Source organism: Cavia porcellus, unplaced genomic scaffold (assembly GCF_034190915.1).
Source record: "Cavia porcellus strain 051 isolate PalLab524CR breed Dunkin Hartley unplaced genomic scaffold, mCavPor4.1 scaffold_33, whole genome shotgun sequence".
Taxonomy (NCBI): domain Eukaryota; kingdom Metazoa; phylum Chordata; class Mammalia; order Rodentia; family Caviidae; genus Cavia; species Cavia porcellus.
In genome coordinates, this window is record NW_026947516.1 from 26240684 (window position 1) to 26253315 (window position 12632).

At 37.8% G+C, this 12632-nt stretch overlaps 1 protein-coding gene across 3 annotated transcripts in view; it reads right to left on the reverse strand.

Annotated features, from left to right (window-relative positions):
• Pcyt1b (phosphate cytidylyltransferase 1B, choline) overlaps positions 1 to 12632 on the reverse strand; it is a 93532-nt gene that overhangs the window by 29825 nt on the left and 51075 nt on the right. For all 3 annotated transcript variants that reach the window (XM_013148941.3, XM_003466411.5, XM_023563632.2), the window contains exon 3: positions 10175 to 10291. In XM_013148941.3, coding sequence (XP_013004395.1) covers positions 10175 to 10291 — 117 coding nt within the window. The remainder of the gene's footprint in view (positions 1 to 10174; positions 10292 to 12632) is intronic.

Below are 12632 nucleotides of genomic sequence, written 5' to 3' on the forward strand. Positions count from 1 at the left end.
TTTTACAGGAACAAAGGATCAGGAGAGCAGAGCAGACTTAAATCCAGCAGGATTTCAGAATGTCATTTTAGTGCTAATTACAACAGCATTCTCTACTGAGGCTTTCATTAAAATTATTCTTCACACTACCTAATCTGACTTTCATATCTTTTTTTAAATCTCCCTACTCCGCCGTTTAGTGGAATTTACTAATCAGAAATAAAATGACCAGATGAACAGAGAAAAGAGAGGGAAGAGGAGCCAAGAGGCGTGACTTACAGAACATTTGACCAATCAGTTCCAATTCTTTTGCTAGATGATTTATGCTTAACCCCAGTGTCACACACACACACACCTCTTCCCTGGATTGGGGTCCAATCATGACACATAAGGCCATGGGGGTAAGAGGAGAAAGTTAAAAAATAGAAGGTCTGACCTAGCAGACTTCACCGTAGCATATTGCTTTCCTTTTCAGGTCTCACGTTCCTCAACACTCAAATGGGAACAGTTGTATCTTTCACCATTGGCTTTAGGAAAGACTCTTTTGCGAATTTACATAATGCCTTACATAGTGCCCTGAAATAAACTGAACAACATATATTATTCACTATCTTATGTTTCGATTAGCCAATGTAGCTTTGCTAATGTTTCCAAATGCCAGAAAGAAATGTCATTGTGAGTACGGTCCCCAGCTACCAAAATCCCGGTGACAGTTTTACTACAGCTGGTCAACACTACTCTGATGGCTCCTTGCAAAGAGAATACTTTATAGTCTCATGTATGCACAATTCCCTAATTTTAAGCATAAGATGTGGTTTACAAACAAAGCCATGGTTATTTTCCTGGAACCAAATCTCGTTCCACCAAATCCAGAAAGCACAGCCAACAGCCACACTCAATATCCTCGAAAACACCTTTTGCAGCCCCTTCCCACTCTGCACATCCAAATCATCAGCGAAGCTCTGGCTCTGCCTTCTGAGGAGAAATAGAAGACGATGACAGAATGAAGCAAAGTTTGACTGGAGGAATAACTTTTGGTGCTCTAGTATACTGGATGGTGACCACAGTTGTTAATAATGTATTGTAAATTTTCAAGCTGCCAAAATCTATTTTTAACATTCCTACTACAAAAATGATAAAGTGACAAAGTGGCAGATGAGTTAGTTAGCGTGACTGAAGCTTTCAATAATGTATGTATAGGTCAAAACATCACATTGTGTCCAGTAAGTATATATAACTTTTTTCATTCATGATAGTCATGCTAAGGTCAGGGACAAATTCTGGAAAATGCATCATTAGTTGATTTCATCACCCTGTGAGTATCACAGAGTGCACATAGACAAACTTAGCTAGTACAGGTCAGTCTCCCGAGATAGCCTCTTGATTCAATCAAGAGATGCAGTAAACATGAGATAAATGAGGCTGCTGCTGGCCTAACCCAGCACACTGGTTACAGTAAATGTTTTTTAAAAAGTAGAACTAAGCTCTAAATTAACATAGTATCGTAAAGAGTAAACCAGTAACATAGTTATTTCTTACCACCCTCCAGTATCATGTACTGGACATATTTGTATGTGCTATACGTTTACATGACTGCCAGCACAGTAGGTTTATTTACACCAGCACACCACAAACATGGAAATCAGCTCCACTATCATCTCATGGGATCACTGTTGTGCGTCAGCGATGACTATAACGTCACTATGCGGCACATGAGTATAAAAATAAATATATTTTTAAAGTACAGTACATCTGGAAGCTGCATTCTTCTCACCATCTCCACTGCTCCCACCCCGACCCTGTCCACCATCCCTCCTTCCCATGAATTGCATAGAGGATTACTCTCCTAACTGCTTCCAGCCTTGCTCAGCCCAACAGCCTATTCTCATTGGCCAGAATGAGCCTCTTAACACGTGTCCCATAGTGTCCTTCCATCTCCCTCAGAGTGAAAGCCAAAGTCTACCCCTGGCCTACAAGCCTCTCTAAGCCCCACACCTCTGCCAACCACTCATTGGCTCTCTGACACATCTCCTATTGTGCTGCAGCTCCTTGCTGTTTCCTGAAGCCACCAGAAGTCTCTTCCTCAGGGTAGGGCTTTGCACCTCCAGTCCCCCAAACTGGCAGCAGCTGTGCTCCGGGACTTCCTCCCCTCCTCCCTCAACTCTTCCTCTGCCAGCCTATTCTGAATTACAATTGAACGGCTTCCTGCCATGGCACCCAGTCATCACTATCTCCTCTCATTTCATTGTTGGTGGTCCCCTACTAAAATGTTACTTCTCTCAGGACAGAGACTTTTAGCTATTTCATTTTTCTGGTGAACAGTACCTGGTTCCTACTAATCTCCTAACAAATGTTAACACGCCTGGTACATGTCGATGCTCAATAAATGCTGATTATTATTTTAGGAGAGAAATTTTTTGGCACCAGAAATTGAACTGAGGACCTCATGCTTGCCTAGCAGGTGCTGTGCCACCGAGCTATATCCCTGCTCCTTTATTATTTTAAATAAAAGATGATATTTATCTGTATATTTTAATAATATGCATGCAAATAAGAGACTTATAAATTAAAAGATAAATACAGATAGATAGATAAGATGATAGATATGCCTGCATATCTCTTATAAATGCTTCCAGCAGTTTATATCATCAAAACATCATCAACTACATGGCCCTAAAACTTTGATGAGTATTAGAATCACCTACAGCTTGTGAATTATAAAGAAAACTGGGCTCTGCTCTGAGATTTTGGTTTTGTAGTGGGGCCTGGGTAACACTGTATTCGACGAGCTTCAGGGATGATTCTGATGGTTATGACATTTGCAAAGCTCAGATTATGAACAACTTGAGCAGAGCCCTGCCTGTCTGACTCATCCATCATGCCCAGAAGTGAGGTTGGGAAGGGTAAGTGGTATAGCTATAATGAGTATGTATTGATTTACCATTTGTATCTGCTTTTGACTCTATAAATAGGAATTATTTATGGGCCAAGCTATACAATTTAAAAACTGACCTAGCATTTTGTAGATGTTCTTTGGGACTTTATTAAAATACTACATCAAGAGTCATTTTGAGCAGAAATGGATTTCAGATCCATCAATTTTCTGTTTCAAACAGCACAAAACTAGGCCAGGCAGTAGCTTCTCCCTTTTTGAATCTGTTCCTAAGCAATTTTCTCTAACTTCTACATGACTGAGATGATAACCTCTTGATAGACCACAAAGAAAACAAACGTCTTGTTTATATCAATACAGGGCTGTATTTTCATATCCCAGGAGTGACCTCAAGAAGCAGCTGAACGCACTGACCAGTTATTGTCTAAACATTAATTACGCCCAAAGCAGCACTGTTGTTCTTGAGTCTTGGCAAATGCATTCTGACAACCAGATGGAGAACTCAGAGCAGTGATATTCCAGTACCAAAAAAAAATTTTAAAAAAAAGTTGAGCCATCTGAGCAGAAAGTAATGTTCAATAAGCAATAATTTTGGATATTTGTTAATAGTAGAAATAATATAGGATCATTGATGGAAATATTCCTTTGGGGTTTGGGCTCTGTTTTTTCCTTGCCCCAAACTCTAAAGAGATTCAGAGCTCTTGGTACAAATTCCCTTGCAAAGCTGTGAAATTCAAGTTGCTGTTAGACACCCTGCCTCCTTGGCTGCTGTTTTTCCAAAAGCCAAAGCTTCTTGGGGCAACTTCTAGAAGGAAGAAGACAACGAGAAAAAAAGATTCCTCCAAATAGCAAGGAAAAGACCAAATGCCAGTGGTTTCCATACTGCAGGGCTCAAAGAGCCTCAGGAGGGAGGAAGACATGAGGCCCTAGGCTCCCACCTGGGGTCAGGCTGCAGGAGCCTTGCCTGAAACAGGTGAGGCAGATTGCGCTCTGCTACTATCTGGGCTTGGACGATGGGGCCAGTGCAAAAATGTCACTGGGCCAGACACATGTCTCTGTCTCTTGCAGACCTTCTGGACATTTGTTTGACTCTGGGGAGGTACCCAATAAAGACTGAGAATGCATTTTCAACCAGCCTTGCAAAACAAAATCTTGGCAGATTGTTTTACTCGTGTTTGTTTGCACTGAGATTGGAACCCAGGGCTTTTTGCATGCTAGGCAAGAGCTCTACCCCCTCAACCACAGATGAATATTTCATCTCAATTAAAACACAATAAGCCATAAACCTGAGTTTGTGGAGAATGTTTACATCTATATAGTAGCAGCAATAGTATATTTATTATTCTAATCTTGTTTTCTTCCTATGAGGTTTAGGGTGTTTTGTGACTCTTAGCCTTTTTAAAATATTTTTTAGGGAAAAAACACTATCATAAATTTTCATTTCTTGACTTTATTTGCTTTTTTATTTATGTATGGTAGCGAGGAGTAAAGCCAGGCTTTTGCATTGAGCTACATCCCCAGTCCTTTAATAATAATAATCCCCAGTCTCACTAAGTTACCCAGGGGGCTGAACTAAAATTTTGATCTTCCTGTCTCAGCCTTCCAGAATGCTGGGGTTATAGATATGTATGTGCCACCATGTCTGGTTTCTTGACTTCTTTTTAAATGACATGAACTTTTAAATTAAAATGAAAGGAAAAGTGCTTTACAGATAGTCTTGATTCACTAAAATAGTAGTAACATTGTAATGTTCCTTAGAAAACATTTCAAGTCATTACTGGTTATGTGCTTAAGACATTATAAAAGCAGGGCTAGGGGCTGAGGATTTAGCTCAGCGTCATAAGCACCTGCCTTGCAAGTGTGTGGTCGTGTGTTCCATCCCTAGTATCGATAAAAAAAGAAAAGGACAAAAAATAAAAAATAAAAAGCGGGGCTGGGGATTTAGCTCAGCGGCATGAGTACCTGCCTTGCAAGCAGGCAGTTGTGAGTTCGATCCCCGGTACCAATTAAAAGAAAAGAAAAAAGACATTATAAAAGCAAGAATTATAATCATATGCCGTTTGCTACTGCCTAAAAAAGTAGACAATATACCATATCATCCAGAATACCCCCAGTAATCCCATCTTCTGGTCTTTGTATATGTGCATGTGTGCCTGTATGTGTTTCTGAGGATGGAACCCAGCGCCTCTTGCATGTTAGCACAAGTTCTCTGCCACTGAGCCACACTTCCAGTCTTTATTTTTTTATCTTGAGATAGCATCTTGGTGAATTACTCAGGCTGGCCTTCAACTTGGACTCTTCCTGCCTCCACCTCCACTATAGCTAGAATTACAGGTGTGCACCACAGTGCCCAACAGTTTATGGAATTTTAATAAAATGTTTCTGCTAAATATCAAGTATTTCCACCAAATACCTGTCCATGTACTTGCATCATGAGCAAAAGGTGTGCTCCTCCCAGAGGAATTCCTACACCAAAGCTACCTGTAGATATAAGGAGGACTACGAGTCATAGGGTCCCACTTACCATAAGCATTCTATTTGATAACTGCACACGGAATGTCAAGACCCAGTCTTCCAACCAACAACACAGAACACCTATTCTTTAAAGACTCCCTTCCTTGGTATTGAGTTCTCTGCCATTTTTTTTTGTGATAATCTGTAAAGAAAACCTAAGACAAAGGTCTTCTCAAACTAGAGTACACACACTCCCTGAGGCATGCAAAGACTTTTTAGGAGGTATCCAAGAATAGAAAGTTTTAAAGGAATCAGTGTTCCAGACCTACCTTCCAATAGTACTCTTTTCTAAAATACATGAACTTGAAAAAGTCTCTATATCCAAAACCACCCTTATCCCACTTTACAAAAGAAAGGCACCATCCGAACCTTGGGTATGTTGCATTTACAGGGGTAGTAATGCCAAACCAAAATGGAAACCTCATGTAATGACTACTGAAAATACTATGAACTTAGAAAACTTCCTGTCTTTCCATGGCATACATGTATTTCTGTTACACGTAAAGTCTGGTGTTAGAAACTAAATATGGTAGAATGAAGAATAATACAAACTCTAGCCTAACAACTTTGCCTCTTCTTCTTGCAACTATTACCAGAGAACACATGGATCTTGAGGGATACGGCCCAGGAACTCAAAGTGAAAGAGCATTGGAAAGAAATATTGAATGCTAAAAATGGCTTTTTCATGTAGTTAAGGGTAAGCATTTTTTCAGCTATTCTCAACACTCATATTGAATCCTAAAAATGGCTTTTCTCTTGTAGTTAAGAGTAAGCATTTTTTCCAGCTATTCACTTCAAAATCACTTTAATAACCCAAAGCTGTATAGGCTTGTACTGCTGCTTCTCAGAAATGTAACTGGAATATTTTACTGGACTTATCAAATTTTTTAAGATACTGGAATAAATGCATGGGTAAAACATTTACATGATTTTTTTCGGATTTCCTATGCATTATTTAAAAAGAAAGTTAAAAACCTATTTTATAAACTTACATTATAAAATACTCCATTCATAGATAATCCTTATCCCATTTCATCTTCTAAAATGTTGATGTTATACTTCCTCATAACAAAAATAAAATTACCTATTTCAGAGCAATTACTTTCTAGCAGTATATGCCCCTTTCTATCTTTAAATACACAGGAAAACTTTAATCATGATGTCTAATAAAGACAATTGTTATTTCTGATTTTTATACTTAATGTTATATAATTATTCCCCAGAGCCAAACACTAGACTATGCAACACACATAACCCCACACACCAATATTTAGAGAAAGAATAACATGCCATTAAAAATCATTTATCTCTTCACAAATACCATATAATTTTACCTATAAATGATATTGCATTACTATAAATCAAGTACAATGATTTATTGTTTTCTTTATAACCTATTATACTACATTCACATTATTTTAATCTTGACTGATTATGTTTTATATAATCCATTCTTTAATTTATTTGTTAGTGGTTTTTATAGAGCTGGTTAAAATATATTAATACAGTTAAATTAAATTTTTTGGTTTCTAGGTTTTTAGTAGATTTGATGATGAGGAATGGTTTTACAAATTAGAACATATGCTCTGTAAGCTAAAACTGCAGTGTCAGTTTTTTAAATAAGCAAATGATAAAATTGGTTTTATAAAAACTATTAGATTGTCAACAATGTAATGAAATTGCCAATATTTCTATTCCCCCAATCTTTTCTGTGTATTATATGGTTGAATAAATTATTTTCAACTAAATGAGTAAAGGATGTAATTAAAAGTCATTTCATAAGTCTTGATACAGTCTTTTGTTACAATTCCCAGAAAATAAGAAAGCAAATGATTCTAGTAGCTTGGCAACATATCCTTTTGTAGGCCAGGTCACTTTCTATCTATTGCAGTAAATTCAAAGGAGAATCTTAACAAATTGTTACTGGATAAACCATTAATATTAAACTTTGATGGCAGGAGTACCAATAAATTATTTTTGTGATTTTGGGCAAATAATTCAGAAAAAAGTCAAAGAAATGAGGCAGCATTGTGACAAACTTGTATTTCCATCTATTCATTTATGTGAACAAAATATTTCAGCATTTATATCTATAACATAAAGATAATACTAAAATTAATGTTAAGCCCTGCTTCACTCTAGCAAATAAATTCATCTACACTCACATAAAATAAGGAGATCCTATGCATATCATTAACAGATATACTGCTGATCAAATTTATGTTTTTTAAAATCATTGTTTATTAAACTGTATATAATAATTGGTTAGTCTGCATCAATTTATATATTTTTATTCAGAGGAGTATGATAGACTGGTAACTAAAACATTCGTAAACACTAATGCATCACAGTAGAAAAATTTATAGGTGAGGAAAAGAATGAAAATTCAGGGGCCAGGGATTTAGCTCAGCAGCATAACCACCTGCCTTGTAAGCGCAAGGTTGTGAGTTCGATCCCCAGTACCAATAAAAATAAAAAATAAAAACAAGAAAATACAAGCAGCAGATGAAAAGGGGAAATTTATAAGATATTTGAAAATGTAAAAAGACTTAGTTAGCCAGGCAAGGTACCACATGCCTGTAATCTCAATGTTTGGTGGGACTAAGGCAGGGAGCTGCAGATTCAAGCAATAAGTGGATAACTTAGTTACTTGGCAAGACTCTGTCTCAATAAATAAATAAATAAAGGCTGGGGTAGTTCACAATAAATTCTCAGTACGGAAAGAGACAGAGAGAGAGAGAGAGAGGGAGAAATTATATATTTTGTAAATGTATGATGCTACATTTCAAAGTGTTACAGTTTTTAGATGCCACTGGGTACATTTAAGTAATTAAGCAACTATTTTGTTTTCAAATGTCAGTATTGGGCTTCTGGTTTCTGGCCTGCCAAGTAATGAGCTTAGACATCACCATTCCACTACAACAAGAAGTAAAAAAGAGAACAAACTGAAAAATCAACAACTCTTCAGAGTCAGAGAAATGAGGTCACAGGGCAGGCTGATGCCACCCAAATTAGAGAGATAGACAGATGAAGAGAATCACAATTTCCTGGTGCAAAAATTTGCAAGCAGAAAGCTGGAGGAGCCAGTGCCAGGCAGGAAAACTTAAACCGACTAACTGTGGCTCAGTGTGGACAATTGTGGGGATTTAAAACTCCACAGATACGTTTAGAGAAAACCTTAACTGACACACACCAAACCACCTCGCCAAAATGCCTTAAAACCAGACATTGCAGTGGACTCCCCAGACTGTAGGTGGTGGTCTCACATGAAAAATGGTTTTCCATTGAGGCAAAGGGAAATGATTGGGTTGGTTTCTCTGCTTGCTTTGGGTTCCCTTGGCAGGACTTGCCTGGTAACCACTGCCTTTCACCATTCAAAGAAAGAATTCCATTCAGGAAGTCCCTATGGTCATCATCCTCAGCAAAATCTGCAGAAGAGTTTCTTCTCAATATCCACAAAGCAGTTTTAAATTTGCAGAAGATAATAAAATACTTTTTAAAAAACCAGATATACCATCTCTTACCAGAAGTTATTTTTCTTCTTAATAAAGGTCTAAGGGTTGATGAGGTCTAGTTCTTACCATGCCATAAAAACTGGTCATGGTGAATACTGTGTATGGTGTTATACAGCTATAATCCTAGCACTTGGCAGGCTGAGGCAAGAAGACTGTCATGATTTCGAGGCCAGCCGGGGCTACATAGTGAGTTCAAGACCAGCCTGAACCACATAGCAAGACTTTGTCTTAAAAAAAAATACCTGATTATGGTGAATAGATACACTGCTACAGAAGATGCAGTTCTCCTAGTCAGGTGCCTTACTTTTTACCCATAGTGACATGGGTGGACCTGGGGGAAGAAAATTTCAATCCATATCCTTCTCTTTCCAGTAAGTGTAGGAAGTAAGTTGGTCCCTTCATTGTGAAACGAGATTACCTACCTATATAAATCTCCATTTCTTCAACACACTGCATATAAATTCAATAAAGTAGGGTTGTCTTAAACCACTACCATTAGCACAATACTGTCGTAAGTGCTATGGATCACACAAGGGAAACACATAGTCTTAGTCACTTTCTCTTCCCTAAGACAAAATAGCCAACACCTGCAACTTAAGGAGGAGGGACTTATTTTAGCTCATGGTATCAGTCCATGATTGGCTAGTTCAAGGGAAGAAATGGCATGACAAACAAAATGCTGCACATGACATGGTGGTCAGGAAGCCGAGAAAGGTGGAGGCAGGGAAAGAGCTACATCCTTCCAGGTCACGGCACCAGTGACCAGCCTCCTGCAACCATGCCCAACAGCATGTTAGCTATAAACCCATCAGTGGACCAATCCACCAATGAGTATACATGGTGGGGGGACATTTAAGATCCAAACTATAACGACAATGGCCTTGTCATCCTAAACCTCTTCAGTTCTCCAAGGCTTGGAGTCAGAACAATACAGCTTTTCTCTTGGCCTTCTAGAAAATTTTAGAAACATAAATTACATCATGTCTCAAATACCTGGAGAAAGGTATTGATGAAAAGTCTGAAGCAGTACCTTTGTCAGTGGTATTAGCCAGTCTCTCTCTGAGGATCAGTGGTGTACAATCTCATGATGTCATTTCTCTTATGATTTTTTAAATGGCATTTTAAATGTCATGCAGTGAACAAGTAAGTCAATATGGGCTGAGTTGGAAACATTAACAATGTAAGATATTACCTTGGGAACTCTGAAATGGGCCCTTTGAAACAAGTATATTATAAAGGAGTTTTCTGGATAAAGAGAAAATGAGCTTCTTACCTCCTACCAATAAGTAGCTGTTGGGAAACAGTGTTTTTGCTTGCATAAGTGCCCTTGCATGACCTGAATGGAAGAGGTCGAATATTCCATCTGCATACACTCTGACAGGCCTGTCAACTATGGAAAAAAAGAAACATCATTAGCAAGATTGCAGAATAAGGAATCCTTGTTGCTTACCACTAACTAGTACAGTGCCATAATAGCAATTACCCAGATAGGCACAATCTCTATGGACCATTAGCTTCATATTCCTACGTGAAATTGATTTTGAAAACAGATTTTTTTTTAAAAGACATCAGAGCAGAACAAAAACAAAATTAAGGGTCTTGCTAAATTTCCATGGCTAGGCTTGAACTTGCAATCATCCTGTCTCAGCCTTCCAGAGTGCTAGAATTACAAGCATGCACCACCACATCTGACTGACCTTGTACTATTGACTAACTGCTCTGTCCCTTCTCTTCCTACTCTCCTAAGGATCTTGTAACCTTTATTCTACTCTAGCTATCTCCACTTGATTATTACCCAATGTAAACATAAATTAAAACATCACATTGAGCCACTTATTAATCCCAGAACTTTGGGAAGCTGAGGCAGGAGAATCATATATTCAAACCCAGCCCAAGCAACTTAGCAACCTAGGAGACCCTGTCTCAAAATTAAGAGGAAATGGGCTGGAGATGTAACTCAATGTGAAGTCCTGAGTTAAACTCCCAATACCTCCCACAAAATCACACTGTATCTCCTGCATATGTATAATTATTACATATCAATAAAAACATGGAAAAAGAGAATATGAGAGTATCAGCAAAGTTTGGCTAACTGAACACACACACAGTTATTCCCACCTCATCTCAAACATTACGAAAATTACCCAAAAAGAGTTTAAAAGATATAATTTTCCCAGAGGTAAAAAAAAAAAACCAAAGAAGACTGTGGCAATGGATGACAGATGTCAACCTTTTAGAAAGTTGATTGTCAAGCACTGAATGTTAAAGAATTAGGGGTGAGGTGGGAAGAGAAAGGGATTGCTGAGTTCCTTTATAAACCTGAGTCCTGTCTTTTAAAAATACATTCATGTTATATTGATGTTACAAAAACAAATTTTTTTTTTTTTTTTGTCTTTTTCCTTTTTATCGGTACCAGGGATCGAACTCACGACTGCCTGCTTGCAAGGCAGGCACTTATGCCGCTGAGCTAAATCCCCAGCCCACAAAAACAAATTTTTACAAACGAAGGAAATCAATGCAAGCTTCTATTGAAAAATTTGTAGGACTTCCATTTGAAATTATGATTATTTCTTAGCTATAATGTAATTCAACCCCATTAATTTACAACATAAAGAAATATTATATTAATAGATTCTGATGGGCACAATGATTCTAATAAATTAAATTTCTCTAATAAGAAATCTAGAGACTTGAAGTCAGATTAGGAGCTGCAACTATTTTCAATTATACCCTATTTTGAACAAACAGACTTGCCTTCACAGGATTATACTGTATTCTGAATAAGGCACAGTAAACAGAAAATGCTTTGAAATAACAAACTGTCTAATGAGGGATCCTTGGTTTCAATGCTTTTATTCAATTTGAATTCAATTGAGGAAAATTTGTTTTAAGATATAAACCCCATGGGAAAGCAGATGGTAGTTTTGTAGAAGTTTTTGTTAATGATTCAGAGGTGATCGGGATAAATGAATTCAGAAAGCAAGAGGAAAGAAAAGTAAAGACAGATGACATAATTACTGAGAAAAAGGCCATTTAGTAAATTTGAAGAGTATTTGCAGAGTTGATTTTGCAGTGAGCTCACTTTTTAAAATTGTAGTGTGTCAGCAATTTCCAGACTTGGGGAAACTCTACGGGATCAAAAACAAAAAAAAAAGGAACCTGGTCCCTTCTTTAACAAATTCACTTCAGGAAAAAAATCAGAGACGAGAGAGGAAGGAGGGAGCAGGCACAAAAGAGGAGCCAGGGGAAGGGGGAGGAGGGAGGAATAAGAAAAAAAACCATCGAAGATGTACTAACTTACTGTTACATGTGGACATTATTCACTTATCATGTTCACACTCCTTTCACCCTTTAGCTCAAAGCCTGAGCGTGCTTTCACTTAGCTGAGGACTATGCTTCATGGGGCAGCCCTTTGTGATGGACAAAGCAAGGGTTTGAGGCTGAATTCCAGCTCTACGCAGTCAGTTAGAATCTGTGACAAGTTACTTTTCGGTTTTCTAAGTCTCATTTGTTTCTTGTTAGAAATGATACAACAATGCTCATCTCACATGGTTTTTGCAAAGATTAAATGTATAGACTATCACATCAAGTTCAACTTCTTTCCCTTTCCCCAGAAAAAATCCTTTGCTGCCTGAATCTGAAGCTATAGGTCAAATCTGTTTTCTTTGTAGCCACTTTGGTATGCTTTGGATCTTAAATATCCCCCCCAAAACTCATATTTTAAAGGGCCG